The sequence below is a fragment of the Caretta caretta genome, chromosome 4 (assembly GCF_965140235.1).
Source record: "Caretta caretta isolate rCarCar2 chromosome 4, rCarCar1.hap1, whole genome shotgun sequence".
Classification (NCBI taxonomy): domain Eukaryota; kingdom Metazoa; phylum Chordata; order Testudines; family Cheloniidae; genus Caretta; species Caretta caretta.
In genome coordinates, this window is record NC_134209.1 from 103,008,248 (window position 1) to 103,030,502 (window position 22,255).

The 22,255-nt window shown below is 40.5% G+C and overlaps 1 protein-coding gene across 2 annotated transcripts in view; it reads left to right on the forward strand.

Moving 5' to 3' along the window:
• The window catches only part of CNGA1 (cyclic nucleotide gated channel subunit alpha 1), a 48,219-nt gene that overhangs the window by 20,919 nt on the left and 5,045 nt on the right, over positions 1–22,255 (forward strand). The window contains exons 2-7 of one of the 2 annotated variants that reach the window (XM_048848388.2): positions 8,678–8,800; positions 10,666–10,782; positions 14,716–14,880; positions 15,563–15,625; positions 15,995–16,021; positions 16,117–16,230. In XM_048848388.2, the coding sequence (XP_048704345.2) occupies positions 8,678–8,800; positions 10,666–10,782; positions 14,716–14,880; positions 15,563–15,625; positions 15,995–16,021; positions 16,117–16,230 (609 nt within the window). The remainder of the gene's footprint in view (positions 1–8,677; positions 8,801–10,665; positions 10,783–14,715; positions 14,881–15,562; positions 15,626–15,994; positions 16,022–16,116; positions 16,231–22,255) is intronic. The other variant, XM_075127938.1, reaches the window with a different exon arrangement.

Genomic DNA, 22,255 nt, shown 5'->3' on the forward strand with positions numbered 1-22,255 from the left:
ACAGACTAGGTTTATGTACTTGTGCTCCTAAGAGGGCAAACTGTGGGCACATGAGTCCCATCAGTCGTGCTGGTGCAGTTTGGAAACCCCATTCTTTCAAAGCCAGCAGTTACGTCAGAAATATCTTTTATGCCCACCACTTTGAGGTAAACCTGATTGCCTCAGAAACCTCTGCCACCACTTTACCTACAGTCATCTTTCCAACACCAAACTGGTTGGCAATGATGTGTAGCAGTCTGGGATAGCCAGCTTTGAGAGGATTATAGTAACCCATTTCTGGATCAGGATGGTTGCCCTCATGCGTGTGTCTTTAACTGGAGGCTTGGGGCAAGCTGCTTACAAAGCTCCAGAAATGTAGCTTTCTCTATGCAAAAGTTCTGGAGCCACTGTTGGTCATCCCCCACGGCAACTTGTGACCACTGCTTCTTGTTCTGTCATGTGCCATCACTGAGAACAGTCTAGCTCCTTCCTCTTTGGAACCCCCTTTCAGGTAGTTGAATGCTGCTATCAAATCCCCCCTCACTCTTCTCTTCTCTTCTGTAGACTGGAATGGGTTACCTAGGGAGGTGATGAAATCTCTATCCTTAGAGGTTTTTAATGCCCGGCTTGACAAAGCCCTGACTGGGATGAATTAGTGGGTGTTTGTCCTGCTTTGAGCAGGGGACTGGACTGGATGACCTCCAGAGGTCTCTTCCAATTCTATGGTGCCAGAGTCCCAGGTTCAAGCCTGGATTAGAAAATTCTTAATGTAGGGTTAAAAATCAATGTAGATGCTCAAGACCTGGGTTCTTTAACCGAGGCCCAGATGACTCAAGTCCCACTTATACTGCAGTGTAGACTTACCCAAAGTGCCCTCAGGGAAATTGTGAATTGAACCCTAAGGGAAGGACAGAAGGGAAACCTGTGGCAAAGCTAGGATCTGAACCAAATCTCCTGGCATCTATCTCAGTGCCTTAACCACAAATCATACTTTCTTGTCAGCTTGTGATTAATTCTTTGCTGTTTTATGTTCTGATGCAGTTTTATGTTCTGACACATAAAACTTTTCTGACACAGTTTGTCCTTTTTCAAAACCTAAGATAGAGCAAGGAGATTACTACTAATAGGTTTTCTCTCTCTCTGATAGCTAAAATAATACTTTTTCTTAGAATTGGCAAGAAAGATGTTATAAACAATAACATTTTGAACTAAACATATATGAAACATTTTACAGGTATTTTAAGCATCACAATGGGAACATTATAGTCCCTTACAAAGCTGTATTAGTTTGGCTGAGAAGTTTCCAAATTGACTAAAACTGTAATTATTATTATTCTAGGCTGTATGATAAAATATGAAAGAACAGTAATCCATACCTATTCCAGTGAAAAACTCTAGTACAATAATAAGGTATGAATCTGCAATAAAGTAATACAAAAATACCACCAATCAATATTGCTATGTAACGCTTTTCCAATATCTTCCTTAGTTTCAGAACAGGAATTGTTCAATAGTCTTTGTCAAATCCCATGCATATTCATAGTATTCATAAGCTTCTGCTCAGGTGAGGGATAAAGGTGACTGTCACTGTCACTTTCATCTGTCTCTAAATCTCAAAATCCAGCACTAGGTCAAGGAAATCCTTGTCTAATGACCATGCCCTGGTCTTGGAATAATACAGAGAAGTACCATTAGACTTCCCATTTAAGAAATTCAGCAATAAGGAAATTAATACCCTGACATGTTGATTATTTTTGGATTTTCATTGTGGCTGTTTACATTGAGCGTGGAAATGCTGACAACTTAAAGGACTGCAATCATTACTAGGAGTAGATTACATTACCAAGGTAAGCACCCACAATAGCAAAGCACCCTTGTGACAGCAATAATATTGGTGTCTTTTTTTTCCCCACTTAGGTATTTTTTTTTAATTTGCTTTATTCTAGATGTATCCTAGAGGGCAAAATCTAGAGATTTTGTAACAACAATCTAGAAATTTTGTAACTTTTTTTAAAGTAAAGTAACTGAATATTTTGTATGTTGTTCTTCAATAATTAAAAGTAAGCAAATAGACGTACTGGGCCAAATTAATCCCTGGTGTTTCTCTGTTGAAGTCATTACATCCCTGAAGTCAGTGTAGATACAGCAGGGGTAAATTTGGACCATTGTGCCAATAGGAAAGCGAGAACTGGCTAATGTAAAAAAGCACAGCAGATGGATCTGCTAATCCTCCATTCATTACAATTCTGTACACGAATAATGCTCTCTTTTGTTTTCTTGCATCCTAATGCTCTTGGCTTATCACTGGTAAAAAAGTTTTTTTTTAAAAAAAAAACAGTAAGAGTTTGAACATTTAGTTGTTCTTCATAGCTCTCTTATCTTTTTAAAAAGAGAATACATATAGCCAGATTATTTGTGAAATCCATGACCTGATAATAATTGTGTAATATTTCTAAAGCAAAAGTTCATTTGCATTACCTTGAAGTCTAACTTCCTAAATATTATAATCTGCTGTTGTGGAGTGGGCTAGAAGATAATAATCAGTATGATAGTTTGTGCTAATATGATATTTTAACAAAACTGGTGTAGCTAGAGAATAAGGAAAAGCTATATTAACATAATTAATATAGTCCAAAAATATTTTGCTTAACATAACTTCAGTGGGGCAGGGATTTTGACCCACAAGTGCTCAATAAAAATACCACGCTCACAGGTCAGGCACATATAGGCAGACAGTTGTGTTGTCATTTCTACAGGACAATTTTGGGCTTCTGAGTTTAAAAATGTGGCCCTTCACATCTGAAATTATCAAAAATATTCTTTAATGCTAATAGAATTTGAAGACAGGAAAAACAACCTGATCCTGTACTCTTTACTGAGATCCAAATTGTGACCCACTAATTTGGAACTATGGGGGGGGTCAAGTCCTTTCCACATCTGTGCATAGGAGTTCCACACCAGTCTAATCAGAACTATCAGGCTGGGGAAGAAGAGGCCTCAGAGTGGTTGCTCCACAGTCTGAACCAGTGGAACTAGGGTTGCCAACTTTCTAATTACACAAAACCAAACACCCTTGCCCCAGCCCTGCCCCTTCTCTGAGGCCCCACCCCCTACTCACTCCAGACCCCCTCCCTCTGTTGCTGGTTCTTCGCCACCTTCACTCACTTTCACTGGGCTGGGGCAGGGGGTTGGGGTGTGAAAGGAGGTGAGAGTTCCAGCTGGGGGTGCAGGCTGCAGGGTAGGGCCAATAATGAGTGTTTCAGGGTGCAGGAGGGGGATCTGAGCTGGGGCAGGGGATTGGTGTGTGGGAGGGAGTGATTGCTCCGGCTAGGGGTGTGGTCTTTGGGGTGGGGACAGAGGTGAGGGGTTTGGGGTGCAGGAGAGGGCTCCAGGCTGGGCCCAGGAATTTGGAGTGTGGAAGGGGGCTCAGGGCTGGGGCAAAGGGTTGGGTGTGCGGGGGTGTCAGGGCACAGGCTCTGGGAGAGAGTTTGGGTTTGGGAGGGGGCTCAGGGCTGGGGCAGAGGTGTGGGATGTGGGAGGGGGTGTGGGCTCTGGGAGGGAGTGTGGGTGCAGGAGGGGGTTACGACCAGGGGTACAGGGTTGGGGTGCAGGTGAGGGTGCAGGGTCTGGGATGGTCTTAGAGTGCGGGATAGGGTTCTGATCTGGGGCAGGGGGTTCAGGGTGCAGGCCAGGTGGCGCTTACCTCAGGTGGGTCCAGGTCGGTGGTGCAGTGCGGCTAAGGTAGGCTCCCTGCCTGCTCTGGCTCCACGCTGTTCCTGGAAGTGGCTGGCATGTCCGACCCCTAGGTGGAGGCGCAGCCAGGCAACTGCGTGCTTCCCGGCCAACGGGAGCTGCAGAGCTGGCTTTTGGGGTGGGGTCAGCATGTGAAGCTTCCCTGGCTACCCTTGTGCCTAGGGGCCCGCAGGGACATGCCGGCTGCTTCCGGGAGCTGCACGGAGCCACAGCAGGCAGGGAGCCTGCCTTAATCCTGCTGTACTGCTGACTGGACTTTTGATGGCTCAGCAGTGCTGAGCGGAGCTGCCAGGGTCCCTTTTTGACTGGCCATTCAGGTCAAAACCAGGGCACCTGGCAACCCTACTCACAGGGCCTCTATAGATTCTGGCCCATCTGTATCTTTGGTGGAGTGATGTGTGGGTATGAGACCAAGGATCTTAGGGGAACATGCGGCTCAGTCAAAGCCTCCAGATTCCAGTGCTTGAGGGCGAGGGAGGGTTTGAAGAGTCTCTACTGTCCCCTTTTCCAATGTCTTGGGGGAAGGAATGCTTCAGTCCCATTTGTTCCCTGTCCCCAGCTGACAGCTCCTTTTAAAAGTTCTAGGCCAGGATTTATATTGCTATGATTGTCCCTTATGCCGATTGGAAAATCCTTATGGGGTAGTTCCATTTGAATGAGAAGTCAGTGACAAGAAGTTGGAGTAACCTTGGTGTAATCCATTTATTTACTGAAATATACACAAAGTCCTGTTTCTCTGAACAGCAGAGGAATATACAGCAGACCAGCTTTTGCAGAAATTCTAAGCTAGATATTCCAGCCTGGTATCCAAGAAGCCTCTGTTTTCTTATGATGTTCCACACAACACTTTTAAGGCTCTTACAGAGACCACAAACTGTCTCCTGAAGCATAACACAAAGTCTCTCCAAATATTGTTTGCTAGATGCTTAACACTGTTTTGGATTCAGTGCCCTGCTCCATATGTGCAGCCTTACAACACAAAGGGGCTTCAGCTGAGTGCTTGACCCACACCAGCATCAGTGACCCTCTGGATGCAACAATTTTACACCATCTCATCTTTCTGTGGACAGATTAGTCATATGTGATTATATCAACAACCTTTATTGGGCAGCCCTTAGCCCCTTTCATAGCTAGGGGGTTGCACACTATATAGCTTCTATAGGCTGAATGGATTGCACACACTGGTGTTCCTTACATTCCTCCAATCCTCCTCCCCACATCCACCAAGTAACCTGAATTCCACTCTCCCATCCCCTGCTGCAATTCCCCTCTGACTCATGCCAAGGGCTGTGTGTGGCCCATCTCCCACGCCCCCTATCATTGTTCCCCATTCTCTCCCCCATGCTAGGGGCTCTGAATGCATCCCCAATCCTCCCACCCCCCCCCCATTCCCTTTTTCTGCCCCCAGTCAATTTTGTTAGAAAAGAGATTTCCCCTGTGAAGGGTAAACAGTGTTTCTGCCTTTGTCCAGTATTGAGTTTTGACCAGGAAGATGACCAGCTTTAATTTACACGAATGTTCCAAATTGGATCTTTTTAATAGCTTCTTCAGGGAGTGGTTGAATCAGGGTGGATCTGAGCTGCCTTTGGGTGCCAGCATTACCCACTTTTGATATTGCTCCCCATTCATGTGTAGAGATACAACCGCTTAATAAAAGCTGGTGTAGTTTCAATCCCTAAGGCCCTTGCTGAAGCAATCCAGTGAAAGTCCTCCTTCCAGCACCTATGCCATGGTTGACTCATTGGTTAGGTCTTAAAAATATGTTTCTTATGTGCCTGCCTCCTTATAGCTAAGCCATACAATTAGCCATTTTAAAGGCAAGATATAATGGAATGATACTTGTTAGTATTCAATCTTAATCTTTTTATTTTATGGACTGTGGTAGATGTCTGCATAGCCTGCATGCACTGCCTGTTTGCCTGTTGGAAACAGAGTTTCCTCTCCGCTCTCCCATATGAAATGAGTTAGGCAAGTGGGAATGGTGCCTTCAGTTTCACTGGCTAACACAAAGACATAATCCACCAACAAATACATCATATTCCTGTTTAGTTTAGTAGACACATGCTGTAGCAGTATCACAATGCTTCTTCCATCATCTTCCCAGCCGCAGGCTGGATTGAACGGCAAAGGTATTTTCATCAAAAGTGATCCTGTCAGTGGCATTTTATGGCACTTCTCAGCAGCACAGCAAATCATGAATGGGCCTTTTTTGAAGTAATTCCTGTCAGTTACTGGCAACTTCAAAACTGTCATCTTCATGCATCTTCAAACTGACAGGCTGATTGAAATTGTGCCTGTTGGCAAATTTGAAAATACTCAGGACAGGCAACCGAATAACATGCTGGGTATAGTGACTCACTTTTACCAGCATTTCTGAAAGGATTTTATAAAACACCTACCTTTATTTTGTAACTGAACACTGAGATTGCATATTAACCAGAATGCATTGTGCAAGGGCTAGTGTACCAAATTTAGTTCATGATTTGCTATGAAATTCTCTCTCCAACAGTAAAACTTCATGTCAGGCACAGGTCCCTTATTTATGTGACTGCATGGTACTGTATCTAAGGTACTTATATGGCCTCCATCAACATTATATCTGAGTGCTTCACAATCTTTAATAATTTTATCCTTACAACCCTGTGAGGTAGGGAAGTGCATTTAACAGTGGGGAACTGAGGCAGAGAGACTAAGGGTTGTGCCCAAGGTCACACAGGAAGTCTGTGACAGAGCAATGAATTGAACCTCGGTCTCTCAAATACTAGGCTAGTACCCTAACTACCCTAAACCATCCTTCCTGTCTTACTCAGCTACATAATGGGCCATGTTTGAAAAACCTAAATGATTCCACATGGAGGGCCCCTACCATGGTCCCTGTCAAAGTTCCTTCCCCCCTCTGAACTCTAGGGTACAAATGTGGGGACCTGCATGAAAACCTCCTAAGCTTACTTTTACCAGCTTAGGTTAAAACTTCCCCAAGGTACAAATTAATTTTACCCTTTGCCCTTGGATTTCCACTGCCACCACCAAACTTTATCTGAGTTTACTGGGAAACGTAGTTTGGACACGTCTTTCCTGGAGAAGGTTTGGTAAAAATCCTCACCAATTTGCCTAGGTAACCACAGACCCAAACCCTTGGATCTTAGAACAATGAAAAAGCATTCAGTTTTCTTACAAGAAGACTTTTAATAAAAATAGAAGTAAATAGAAATAAAGAAATCCCCCCTGTAAAATCAGGATGGTAGATACCTTACAGGGTAATTAGATTAAAACAAAGAATCCCTCTAAGCAAAACCTTAAGTTACAAAAAAGACACACAGACAGGAATAGTCATTCTATTCAGTACAGCTCTTTTCTCAGCCATTTAAAGAAATCATAATCTAACACATACCTAGCTAGATTACTTACTAAAAGTTCTAAGACTCCATTCCTGTTCTGTCCCCGGCAAAAGCAGCATACAGACAGACACAGACCCTTTGTTTTTCTCCCTCCTCCCAGCTTTTGAAAGTATCTTGTCTCCTCATTGGTCATTTTGGTCAGATGCCAGCGAGGTTACCTTTAGCTTCTTAACCTTTACAGGTGAGAGGATTTTTCCTCTGGCCAGGAGGGATTTTAAAGGGGTTTACCCTTCCCTTTATATTTATGACAGTCCCATTACATTGGGAATTTTGCTGTTGACTTCATGGGGACTACCAGAGGGCCCAATGGAGCAAACTCTCTCAGCTGCTACTGTCTTTGTGAATTCCTGGAAAAGCATTAAGAGTGAAATAAATCAATGGCAAAGCTTTCTTTGAAAGGACCAGGATTCCACCCTACATATTTAGTAGGCAAAGTTATTGGGCCTGATTCTCCTGCCACTGACACCAGTTTAAAACTAGTGTAATTCCACTGACTTCAGTAGAAGTATTCCTGACTGACACCAGGGTGAGAGGAGAATTAGCTCCATTACATTTATTCTAAAGTTATAGTACATAGGTGAGCTGAACTGCATTCAGTTTTGCAATTTGCGGCTTGCACTCAGACCTAGAGTCTAATCTCATATCTCCTTAATCTTACAGTGTCATATTTTATAATTTTTATTACTTCTTAGTTGTATTACAGCAGCAGCTAAAGGCACCAATCAGGAGCAGGGCCCATTTGTGCCAGGCACTGTACAAACACGTAGAAAGACACAGCCTTTGCCCTGACATGCTTGCAATCTAACCAAGGGCAAGATGCGACAAGTGGCTGTGAAAAATAACTGGAAGGAGAGGGGAGGGAGGATGAGGGCAGTACGCTTCAGCTAGAGTGCCTTTGCAATTTGTTGTTGTAATAGGGGAAGTAGTTGACATATTTTATACTTAATAATACTTCATATTTTTTCTACTTTTATTGGGGTAAGTCACATATTAAGTCTGAAGCCAAATTACTGACATACACACAACTTCCACTGACTTCTGAGAGAGCTACACACGTGTAAAGAACTATAGAATCAGGTACATTACATAGAGCTAGATTTTAATGTTGTAATACAAGTATTGTGAATAGAGACAATGTGTTCTATGTGTTTTTATTGAATTGTACATAATAAATTTAAATCACATCCATATATCTAGAATTACATTGAAAAGCAGCCTTGCTTAACATTCTTAAAACACACAATTGTGTCTTATTACATTTATATTTTTGTTTGGTTGAATGGTCCCATTTTCTGTTATTGTGGAAGACATTCTGGGTGGTTGTTTTTTCCTGATTCTACCTCCTATTTTCCAGATGTGTAATGATTGAATCAGGAGCAAAGAGATCTATGTTTAAATTGCATATCTCTAATTTCTATGATCAATTTTCTACTCTTTGCCCTAGAGCATGTAACATGCAGATGTTAGCCATTCCGGGGTTTCTTTTTGTATAGAACCATAAAAGTACTTTTTTTCATTTTGAAATGATTCCTCCCCTCTCAACCAAGGAGTACCAATCTGACCATGAAGGTTGGTGTGATTAACACCCATCGCTCCTATATAAATGTTCCCAGACTGGCAGTACAGAATGCTGATGCGGGCGTTGGAAGGATAGAGAATAGAAACAGGAGGTAAGTCAAGTATACTAAGTAGGTCAAATTCTGCTCTCGGGATTTTTTAATTTTTATTAGTTTGCATGAGAGTGACAGGAGACAGATGTCTGTCCCTGTCTTAGTGTCTTTCCTCTTCCATTCATAAGAAGTTTAGCTTTTAACCAACCTGTGATACATTGCCCATTGTAATTAATTAGGATAAGGTAAAATGTGACTATATTTGTTAGTCAAATTATTTGGCTTCCTTAAAAATGAGTTCAGCTAGTCAAAAAATAACTTGGTAATGACTATTTGAGTGTTTCACCATCCTGCAAAGTGGCTCATGCCTTGCGTTGGGACAATACTGTAAAAAATATAGTTGTGAGTAAATCCCACTTCGCTGGCATTCACAACCCTTTTTATTGGATTATTTGTAGACGTTCAACTGAGCCACTTTTTATTACCAAGAAAGTCCACTAAAAGCTAAGCAAGATGAATACTATTCTGAATAAATATTTGTGAGCATTAAACACTGGGAAAACCATTTTTAAAAACTTTTTTGCAGAAAACCACTACACAGTTACAAATGTTTGTAGATAAATTTTACACACAGAAAAGGGGATTCTTTCAAGTTTCTAAAGCTTAGTTCATCAAAGCAGGGAACTGAAATAATATCCTGTGACTCAGATGATTGATCATATAGCAAAAAAAAAGTGAATAACAAGTTGTGACTGCTCAGGGGCTAATACTTTCATATTTGTCTGTCCAAATTTAGACGACTCAATCCATGTTTTGGTTTCTAAATAAAAAGTATTCTGATATTCCGAGGTGCTGAACACCCAGAGCTCCCACTGAAGTCAAATTGTAGCCTAATGGTTTGTTTACAGACTGGTCACTGTGGCCACATTTTTCAAACCTGGGTGCCTAAAGTCCAGGCATCTAAGTTTAGACAAATAAAAGTGGCCTGATGAGCACCTGCAGAAAGTCCTATTGATTTCAATGGGAGTTACAGGTTTTCAGCACAAAATTGTGCTTGCAAGTTTTGCTTGAGGAATATCTAACTAGACAATTTGCATGTACAATGCACGTCTGGTGTATCTGCAATTTTGGAGGCTGGTTTAAATAATTGGCTCACAAAACAGGTGAATTTTAAAGTTAAATGAAAAGTGTGCTAAAGCCAGAAATGTGTGCTCAGAGCTGCCATTTACAGGCTGTAGCATTCAACAGACATTCAACAGGGCATTCAACAGACATGTTAACTTAATTTGGTAAAACTGCTATTCCCTCTGTTATGAAATCCACTTTCTAGTTCACTAAAGAATGCATCATGGATTGCATGGGAACATCCTATAACCAAGTAAGGTACACTGATACAGGGGTACATTTTCCTTAATCCTTAACCCTGCAAAGATTTTGCGTGCACTTAACTTTACACATGTGGGTAGTCCCACTGACTTTCCAAGGTTGGGGCCTTAGGTTTGTTCATTTCTGCAGGGTCAGGGACTATGTAGGGACAGGTACTGAAAGTTATTCTGTGTTTTGTAGAGTTCCCAGCACAGCACACTCTCAATTCTTAACAAATAACAAAAGTCCATACCAAAAAATAATGTTAATGCAACTTTAAGGTTTAGAGATAAAACACATAAGTAAATCATGCCTGGGAACCACTATTTATGAATTGTTTCAGAGTAACAGCCGTGTTAGTCTGTATTCGCAAAAAGAAAAGGAGTACTTGTGGCACCTTAGAGACTAACCGATTTATTTGAGCAGCTGTAGCTCACAAAAGCTTATGCTCAAATAAATTGGTTAGTCTCTAAGGTGCCACAAGTACTCCTTTTCTATTTATGAATTGTTGCTGTAGTACAGTAGATAATTTCTTCATTGTACATACTGTTTAATTATAGGTCTCTGGCTGAAGTGTATGATAGTTCATCCATATTACAAACACAGGAGCATGGGGACAGCTGCCCTGGTTATTCTTCCACAAACAACTCACAGGCAGTGAAAGGAGTGCTACAGAGGTGAGGTACATCCCAGGAATCCATGTTTAGCACAGGGTACCTACATATTTATGTGTTTACCTCTCCATGGATCCATTTATTTACACAAGTTTAGTGGTGATATTTTGGTAATCTTTCTCATGTTTAAAACATCGATTTTAAGGGGACATTCTTGAGTTTACGATTAAAACTTGACATATATACATTATTTTTGGAAGGAAATGCCCTGAAATCAAAGCAACTGAGAAACTCTCAGCACTATTCACTAGTTATATGAAGCTTATGGCATGGTGCCAAATTTGTTTCTGATAATTAATTATACCAATAATTATTGTATTAGCACCTAGAAGCCCCAACCCAGGTCAAGGCCCCATCGCGTTAGGCACCATACATACACATCATTAGTAAGAAACAGTCCCTGCCCAAAAAGTCTCTTCACCTTTGTCTTTTCCCATCATTTGGGGTTGGCAGCTCTTGTTCTGTGTTTCCAAATATTTTTGTAAAGTGTGTCTTCCAAGCTGACACCAACCTTCTTCATATCTTCCTTCAGCATCTCAAACCACCTTTTTCGGGGTCTTCCTTGTGGTCTTTGTCCCATCTCTAATAGCTCTTCTACTCTCTGGTCAACATATCCCACATCTCTGCCCCCAAAAGAGTATACAATCTAAAGACAAGACAGACAAAGTTTGGGAGAAAGTTGGGAAACTGAGTCACAGAGAGATTAAGTGACTCACTCAAGGTCACAAAGTCAGTCCATGATCGCACTGGAAATCGAACTCTGATTTCTTTTGTCCCAAGATTTGGGGCAGGGACTGTACAGTACTTAGCACACTGTGGTCCTGCACTATGATTGGGGCACCTAGGTGCTGCTGCAATACGAACAGTAAAATAAATAATAATAATGCAGTACCTTAATCACAAGACCATTCTTCTTCTCTCTAATAAGGACAGTTGCTCCAGGGAGGATTTTGGCTTGTGATTTTTAAATATTTTGTTTACTGCAGAATCAGCCAGTCAACAAAGGGAGCACTAGTTAACCAAAGGCAATTAAAAAAACAAGCAATCTATCTGATTGCTGTGGTGAGCTGACATCACTGTTATTATCATCAGTGATGCTGATACACAAATAAGGAACAAAACCCACAATTTTTTCCCACTGAAAATACACAAGAAAAATACGTATTCCAACTGTAAAAGGGCAAAATTCATAGGACAAGTAATCTTATTTTCAGGCTTTTAAGTGAGAATTACAAACAATGCAATATAATAAAACAGTGTGGAGTGACTTAAATCAAAGTGAGTTAAATTACAGATTTTAATCAGCAAGAAGAAAACCTTAATTTAAATCAGTTGTCATGTTGTTTTGAATTTAAACTTTTTAGTTATTTTCTTAAAGAAAGGTTGGTAACTATTAAAACATGTTGATTTGCAACTAAATATAGGTTTTACACTAAATTTGATACTTCTTTTTGCTAACCAGGAGGATACATTATATCTAAACAAATTAATGTAAGCAATTATATAGCATAACATACATATATACATATAGCTTCTTAATTTTTACATTTTTTACTATGTTAGAAATAATGAATAACGTTTCTTATTTATTAGATGATTAACTTTTTTTTACTTGTGATTTGTATCAAGCTGAATTTGGATGGAAATGATAATTCAATTAAAATTTACAAACCAGCATTTTAAAATGGTTTGATAGCTAACTGAAACTACCTTAAATATGGTTTTCATGATGAAAGCTTATGCTCTAATAAATGTGTTAGTCTCTAAGGTGCCACAAGTACTCCTTTTCTTTTTACCTTAAATATGTTGGATACATAATAAAAGTTTATCAAAACATATTTTTGCATTTAAAACTAACTGATTTATTAAACAAAGGAAGTATTATCTGCTGTTCGTGAACTGAATTAATTGTTTCTGGTCATCACATCCTCCACAATTTTAGAACTAGTATATCTCATCCTCTCACACATCATAGATTGGAAGAGAAAAAGAAGCTTTCCTGCTCTTTCAACTCCTAATCTATTTCTCAATTTTGATTCAACTAGTCATTAAACTGAACTAGTGGAATAAACTGAAATGAAGAAAATATTCTCCTTGCACTTGCAGAAGAGGCTATTGCAGTCAAAAACTGGTTTAGCACTTCAACAAACTTTGGTTTCAGGTGCTTAACCAATGACTTTCATCAGTTCAGTGGTTTGACTTTCTTTAAAATTTTGGCAGCAAACATGTACTGCTTGATTTTTTAAAATATAATTTTAGCAACTTTAACAGATTTTAGTAAATTTAGGCCATAACAGAGGATGAGATAATTTCAAATTTAATTTTAAGTAGGTTTAATTTGAAAAATTAAAATGTATTAATATACATTTTTTAGAAATCAGAGTTTTTTTAATTGATTTGTATTCAGCCTGTAAGAAAAGTATTTAAAAACTGAAATAATGAAACTATACTCAGATCTCTCTATTTAGTTTTCTCTAAGCCTATCCTGTCACTGTGATATCTAAACTAGACAGTATCAATTTAAAATATTTGTTCATATAAGGAGAAAATTAAACTTAAGCTGATATACTACTGACAGATTTATTTTCAACTTTTCTGTTTTAGTTGCCATAACATTTAACACAACATGGAAAAATTACTGGAGAGAAACGTTGCTCTGATAGTCTTCAAGCTAGTAATATTGAGTGCAAGGGTCCTATGATATTCAACACTTGATCTATATTATGTGCCAGGGTCCTTGGTATCTTTGGTGCATAGAAGAATAAAATTATACTATTATGGCATGGGAAATTCTGACTACTATGGCATGTAAAAGTGTTCACTGAATTAAAAATTAAAATAACAGCATCAACACCATTATACTTAGTTCAATAACAATTAGAATGTTTAACCATGTATTTCATACAGTCACAAAATTTACACCTTGCCTCAGAATTCAGGGCTAACACATTGGAAATACAGTAGAATCTCAGCGTTATGAACACCAGAGTTACGAACTGACCAGTCAACCATACCTCATTTGGAACCAGAAGTACACAAGAATGCAGCAGCAGAGACACCTCCCCCCCCGCCCGAAAAAAAGCAAATACAGTATAATACTATCTTAAACATAACCTACTTAAAAAAAATAAAGGAAAAACAGTATTCTTCTTCTGCATAGTAAAGTTTCAAAGCTGTATTAAGTCAATGTTCAGTTGTAAACTTTTGAAAGAACAACTGTAACATTTTGTTCAGAGTTACAAACAACCTCCATTCCCGACGTGTTCGTTCTTTGAAGTTCTCTAATGGGGGCCTTGTTTTAGGATGTAAGTCCAGTGTGCCACCCACAGAATACACTGATCTACACTCTGCTCCCCTAGGTGCTGGTAAGGCAAAAGGCTCTACAATCTCTCCTGCTGATGGAATGAGGTGTTGTGGCTCTCTTTCCCCTCCTACTGGTAAATGAGGCAGGTGGGAGAGGACTCCACCTACTGGGAGCTGTGTCATCCATCAACCTGGCTTCTGGGAGGAAGTTATGAAATTCTCTTTTACTTAAAAGGAATTTTTACTAAGTGAAGGAGTTTGTGTGGGTTCTTCAGGTCCCACCCCTGCAGCTGGTGACTTTCTCTTCTGTGTATGTGTGTGGGCAATATTATTAGCTCATCTCTTGCTGTCCCCCTGAATTCAGTGATTTTTTCCCTGTCCCATAGGCGCAAGGAAGGATGGAGGTATTGTGACTCCCCACTTCCACAGTCTGGCAGCTCTTCCTCTTCTGGATCTGTCTGATTTGTACAAAGCCATCCATCCTCACTCTGCATGGTGAATGAAATCTACAGTGAAAGTTACATATGTGCAAATGCATTGTGACATTTGGGTTTCCTACAAAGGTTTTTTTTTTCCTCCACAAAGAAATTAAGCTTTTTAAAAATATTAACTAATATTTCTATCTATTTTTAGAATATCCAACTTTTTGGTTACTTTAAAATACTGGAAGAAGAGGGTTTCTGATGAAGGCTGCCAAACCTCAGACTCTTTCTTGGAAAAAATCCAAGGTCCACAGCTAAGATGGAGCAATAATTTTAATAATCAGAATCTCTGTGGTGAGATATCAGAAGAAATCATGTGAGTTTTGTGCTCCTTGTATGGGGTATATGTCAAATCTTTGACTGTGTCCATATGGTCCTGTTTATGTGGATTTTTATCTGCTTGTTTTTGTATCTCACTTTATGCCACAAAACAATTTTATTTTATCTAATTTCAGTAAAATCTATTTTGATTAGGGGCAACATTAATGTTCACGGCCTAGATTTAAAACGCAGGCACCTTGATAACACAACCAGATTCCCTACCTGAGCATTCAGTATGCTCAGTCATAAAAATATGGTTCAGTTTGAATGTCTAAACATGAAATACCCTAGGAGGCTATGAAGACACCTGCAGTTTAAAACCAAAATCCATGTGATCAGGCATTTAACAGGGCAAACATCAACGGTAAAATCCTGATTCCACTGAAGTCAATGGCAAAATTCCTCATGGCTTCAATGGCACCAAGATTTCACCCCTTTTCTTTTCAGAAGTGTTGAAACTCCAAGAAAGGAAAACAGAGACATAATCAACATTTCAGTGGTTTTCTTCATCTCTGTACTTAACTGGTGAATATTTTCATTCTAAACTTATCAAACCAGTTAGGCAATCTTAACTAACTTATGCAGCTGTAAATCTTACATTAAAAGACTGGTTTACAAGTACTAGCCTATTTAGTGTCATGCAGCAGATATAACTATTTTATTTTGCTGTTTCTTAGGGAACATTACCTACCTAGTGCCATTGCACAGTACAATATCAACAACAACAGTAATAAAGATGAGTAAGTACTCTACAGTTTCACTATAAAGTTATATATATTGTAGAGAATAGTAAGAAAAAAAGCAATATACCTAGTTCTTTCCTTGCAAATTATTGCAGCATCATACAAGTAATCCAATAAGAAATTACATGTACATCTGAACTATATGCACAGCAAATGTTTTTCAAACACAAAAGTTCTTAGTGTCCTGTTTAATCATGTAAAAATGGAAATAGTTGAAAACTATAAACAAAGGTTTTATTCAAAGGCCAAAATCTTAAGCATAATGTTAGACTTATAGAACTCAGCTGATTTTAACAGGAAAAATAGTGGAAATAATAGTTATATGCATCCCAAGAGCCAATCACAGAGATATTGTTTCTTTTTTAGGGAGAAACAGAAAAAAGAAAAGAAGGGGTAAGACATAATATTACATTTTAGAAGATAGTTTCTTTACAAGCTATCATTCTAGTTTTTCTGTAAAACCATAACATTTTAATCCATTGTTTCAGCAAGTCTGATGGTAAAAAGGAAAAGAAAAAGGACACAGAAATGCAAAAGAACAAGGAAAAAAAGGAAAAACACAGAAATAAAGATAAGCATAAGAAGAAAGACAAGAAAGAGGAGTAAGTGTTCTTCATTTGGTTTCAAAATAGTGTTATGTTCTTCTAGTAAAATTGCCTTGCCTGCACAACTGAATCCAGTCATGGGTATTGTCATAAATATAAAGGGAAGGGTAAACACCTTTAAAATCCCTCCTGGCCAGAGGAAAAACCCTTTCACCTGTAAAGGGTTAAGAAGCTAGGATAACCTCACTGGCACCTGACCAAAATGACCCATGAGGAGACAAGATACTTTCAAACGCTGGGGGGAGGGAAAAACAAAGCCTCTCTCTCTCTGTCTGTGTCATGCTTTTGCCAAGGACAGAACAGGAATGGAGTCTTAGAACTTAGTAAGTAATCTAGCTAGATATGCGTTAGATTCTGTTTTGTTGAAATGGCTGAGAAAATAAGCTGTGCTGAATGGAATGGATATTCCTGTTTGTGTGTCTTTTTGTAACTTAAGGTTTTGCCTAGAGGGATTCTCTATGTTTTGAATCTAATTACCCTGTAAGGTATTTCCCATCCTAATTTTACAGAGGTGATTCTTTTTATTTTTTCTTCTATTAAAATTCTTCTTTTAAGAAACTGAATGCTTTTTCATTGTTCTTAAGATCCCAGGGTTTGGGTCTGTGGTCACCTATGCAAATTGGTGAGGATTTTTATCAAACCTTCCCCAGGAAAGGGGGGGTAACGTTTGGGAGGATTTTGGGGGGAAAGACGTTTCCAAACAGACTCTTTCCTAATAATACTGGTTAGACGTTTGGTGGTGGCAGCAAAAGTCCAAGGGCAAAAGGTAAAATAGTTTGTACCTTGGGGAAGTTTTAACCTAAGCTGGTAAAAGTAAGCTTAGGAGGTTTTCATGCAGGTCCCCACATCTGTACCTAGAGTTCAGAGTGGGGAAGGAACCTTGACAGGTATACTGCAAGCATGTTGTGTATGTTAGCCCTAGATAAGTGAATATGCTGACCACTGTTAGGTCTTGTATGTTCATGAAGTTGTTCCTGATTAATTCCATGTGTGGACACTCTTATTCCAGAATAAGAGTGCCTTGTCTCTGTTAAGCTTAAATCCTAAACAGGAACAAGGCACAGGCTATGTCTACACTGCGCACCTTATAGCAGCACAGTTGTGCTGGTACAGCCGCGCCATTATAGTCGCTCCTTGTCGACGGGAGAGAGCTCTCCTGCCAACAAAATAGAATACCCCCAATGGAGGGCGGTAGCTTTGTCACTGGGAGAGAATCTTCTGCCAACATAGCGCTGTCCACACTGGCACTTTTCCTTAGTAAAACTTTTGTTGGTCAGGGCTGTTTTTTTTCCACTCTAAGGTCTCCTGTGTAGCCTGCTCTATGTCGAGGGGAGAGAGCTCTCCTATCAGCATAATTAAACTACCCCCAACAAGTGGCGGTAGCTATGTTGGTGGGAGAGTGTCTCCCACTGACATAGCGCTGTCCACATTGGTGCTTCTGTTGGTGAAATTTATGTCGCTTAGGGGGTGTTTTTTTCACACACCTGACCATAGGCAGCACATAATGGAGGCTGGGGTAGGCAATATCTCCCCAAACCTTGCGCCGCCCGGGGGGGAAGTGGGGAGCAGTGACAGATTACTGCATGGGCCTATAGAACCCATTCCCAGGGGCCCCAGCCAATTTGAGGCCCCCAGAAAAATCTCCTCCCACCACAGCCCCAGGACTGGAGGAGATCTGACTCCCTGCTAGGGCCACAGAGCTTTTCCAGTCTTGGGGCTGCAGCGGGGTGTGTCTGGAAAGGAGTGAGCTGGGGGCAGGGCCTTGGGGGGAAGAGACAGAGTGGGAGTGGATTGGGGGAGGGACTGAGAGTGGAACAGGGACAGGGTGGCAGGAGAAGGAATGAGATGTGGGAGGGGCTTGGAGCTCTGCCGTTGCGGTCCCTGGCCATGAGGGAGGAGCTCCACGCTCTCAGCCCACCTGTGAGAAGTGAGAAGGGGTGTGGCCTTGGCCAAAAGATGTAGGACAGGTTGCTAGCCCATGTCCCTGCTAGCCCATGTTCACCTGCTGCCCATGTCCCTGACTGACAGAAGTGCTAGTGTAGACATAACCTTATTCTAGAACTGGAGAGTCTAAGTGTGTCTTGTTTCTTTTTAGGGGTTGAGCTAAACAGAGACAAGGCACTCTTATTCCAGAATAAGAATGTCCATACATGAAATTAATCAGCAGAACTCCATGTGTAGAATCTCTTATGTATAGACCAAGCCCTTTATGTATTTAAATTCTTCCATCCACTTAAGTCAGGCCATTTTCATAGCTATTACCACTCCTTCTGCAAGACAGAGTGTTACTGTTCCACTTAACAGCAGGGTGTAATTTCAAATCAAATGAAATTTGAATATATGGTATATAGATTTTGGTAACCTGTTTTAGTTTAAAAGTCTAAATATCCCAGTACTGTATTTTCAGAATCTTGATAACTTCACTATTACTAAACTCAACAGTGAATAGATAATCGTACACGGAGACACATGCAGTAGATCTAATATACCAGGATTTCAGTTAAGCATTTGATACAGCTCCACAGGAGAAATTAGTTAAATTGGAGAAGATGGGGATTAATATAAGAATCAAAAGGGTTGTAAGGAACTAGTTAAAGGGAAGATTGCGACAGGTTATGCTAAAAGATGAAATGTCACGTGGGAAGGAGGTTTCCAGTGGAGTTCCTCAAGGATCAGTCTTGGGTCCAGCCTTATTTAACATTTTCATTAATAGCCCTGGCACGAAAAGTGGGAATGTGCTAATAAAAATTGCAGATGAGACAAAGTAGGAGGGTACTGCCAATATAGGAGGAGGACTGGAACATCATACAAGAAGATTTAGATGACCTTGAAAACTGGAATATTAGAAATGGGATGAAGTTTAGTAGTGCAAAGTGTAAGGTCATGCACTTAGGGAAGAACAAGAAGAATTTTTGCTATCAGTTGGAAGACCTTGGAGTACTAGTTGATCAGAGGATGACTATTAGCAACGAATTTGATGTGGCTGTGAAAAATGCTAATGCTATCTGAGGATGCATCAGTCAAGATATTTCCAGGAAAGATAGGAAAGTGTTATTACCATTATACATGGGACTGATGAGACATCATCTGGAATACTGTGTACAATTTTGGTCTCCCATGTTTAAGAAAGATGAATTCAAATTGGAACAGGTGCAGAGAAGGGCTACTTGGAAGATCAGAGGGATGGAGAACCTCCCTTATGAGAGAAGACTTAAGGGGCTTGGCTTGTTTAGCCTAACAAAACAAAGGCTGAGGGGAGATATGGTTGCTTTTTATAAATACATCAGATGGATAAAGGCCAGGAAGGGAGAGGAGCTATTTCAGTTAAGGGCCTGTGCTGGCAAAAGAACAAATGGATATAAACTGGCCAACAATGAGTTTAGACTTGAAATTGGACAAACCATCAGAAGTTTTGAAACAGCGTTCAAAGGCTAATATTGACCAAGAGGAAAATCAAGAAAGAGAGACTACAGGAATGGAGAAAGGAACACCAGTGGGTAGGATATTAAGAGGAAAGACAGTGCCAATACCAATGGTGCTAATTGTCAGGCAGGCGATACCGGTAGTAGAATGACTGTACCTACTCAGTTGAGGAATCTGGGTGAAGCTAAGCAGAAACAACTAAGATGTCTGTGAACCAATGCAAGGAGCCTGGGTAACAAAATGGAAAAACTAGAACAACTGGTGCAGGAAGTGACACCAGATATTATAGGGATAACAGAAATATGGTGGAATAGTGGTCATGACTGGAGTACAGGTATTGAAGGGCATGTGCTGTTCACGAAAGGCAGAAATAAAGGTCGAGGTGGTAGACCGAGTATTACAGAAAATACAAACCTATACACCATTCTGATAGCTTTGCAAAACTGTCTTTGTTTGTGTTTGTGTATGTTTTACCACTTAGTGTTATCATTTACCTTTGCATGTGTTTTTACTATTGTATTGTATATAATGAATGTACTGAAATTTCTCTGCATGTCGTGTAAAGAATAATTGGGCCAGTTTCTGGCTGCTGTTGTGTGAGTGTGTAAAGGGGGAAGAGAGCACCTCCACTTGCTCATTTGTGCAGGGGGCAGCCAAAACTGTGATGCTTGTGCTTCTGAGGGAAAGTAAGAGAGCTCCAAAGGAGGCATGATGGAGTATGGCTATACCCTTGCTCCTTTTCCACCAGTAGCTGGACAACCAGGGTGAGTGGTGGGAGAAGTACAAACTGCACCATTAAAGGATGCACTAAATGCTGCTCTATGGTGCACTGTGGCAATGCCCTCAAACAGTATTTTTATCTGTTTGTGTTTTCCACGGGCAAAATGCCTCCAGGAACTGCAACTGGTGCAGTGTCCAATTACACTTATTATGGAAGTGGCTACTAATGCCACTCTGACTCTTTATTGTTTTACATTTATCTATTAATTAGATTTATATAAATGCTGAAAAGGGCACCTAGCTATACACCTAAAAGGCATCAAACTATTTCAAGAGAACTGAAGTGAAGCAGTACAATTCAGTATGACTGAGCACCAGCAAACCACGCAACTTAAGAACTCAAACCCCCTTCCCCTCCGGTCCAGCAATTACCTTCTTTTCAAATACCTGGGGAGTAGAGAGGAGCTTTACAGTATGCTCTGAAGCTCATCAGATTCAGGCTTTCCTGAAGCAACGTGGGGAGTGAATTCCTAAGCTGTGGGTCCCTCAGAGAGAATGACCCATCAGCAGCCCAATATATAACACCAGGCTTCAGTTCTGGCACTTCTGCTGTTCTCTGCTATGGTATTTTAGCATGAGGAGAGAAGTGGTCTCTCATTTAGGTAGCGCCTGAGACATAAATGTTCACTGGTCAAAACCGATTCCTTAAACTTCACCTGAAGCTCTACAGGCAGCCAGTGCAGAGATTGGAGCACTTGTCGAATGATTACGATCCCAGTGAGATCCTCCACTGATCAAACAGGCTGCTGTATTCTCTACAAGCTTCAGCTGATATTGAGTGCAGTGCAGTAATTCAGTCTTGAGATGATAAAGACAGGAATGACCGTCACAATGACTTCTTCCAAAAGGAACATGCACATTCTCCTAACTATACAGAAATGATAAAAATGTGATTTGACTCTTGCTGCTACCTGATTTTCTAGTAGCAGTTGGAAATCCAGCCAGACGATTGGAAACCTAACCAACAGGTAGAAGAGGTGCCCTCCATTAAAAGGAGAGGTATTCTTGCCACATATTCTTGTTGCTTCTTCCCAAAAGTATCACCACCTCAGTCTTGACTGGGATGAATGTCAACTATCTAGCTGTCATCCGTGCCCCAATTTCACACACATATTAAACTCACTGAGCATTTTAATTGGTCACATGAAATGGTGACAAAGCTGCATGTCATCACCATACTGGAAATGATGCAGTCCTTGTCTCCTTGTTAACCCTCTCAGTAATGCCACACAAATATTGAATAAGAGCGGTGATAAGATGGAACTATGCAGAACTTCATATAAAACTTCATCACCATCCTTGTGAAAACTCACTGCAAGGATGTACTTGGGCCACAATAAAGCAGCCTCATCCACTCATATTGATCCAAAGGCGAGTTAACAGCACCTACAATGTAAAGAGTCTTTTTTTCCTCTTAGTATGTTTAGGCATTTTACTTTGTAAATAAATAGAATTTGGGGGGCCAGGAGGAATGTAAAGCAATGAAGTGCCCTAAGGTCTACACTAGGGAGTGGGATCGACCTAAGATATGCAACTTCAGCTACGAGAATAGCATAGCTGAAGTCGACGTACCTTAGGTCGACTTACCTCATGTCCTCATGGCGCAGGGGTCGACTGTCGCCTCTCCCCCGTCATCTCCACTTCTGCCTCTTGCCGTGGTGGAGCACAGGAGTCGACGGCAGAGTGATCGGGGATCAATCACTACCCGCCAATCCGGTAGGTAGTGTAGACAGTTTCTTTTGTAATCCTTTGCAGTGTTTCATCTTTCACAACCAGTCACTCCCCTAATACTGAAGGCATGATCTGTTCAACACATTCA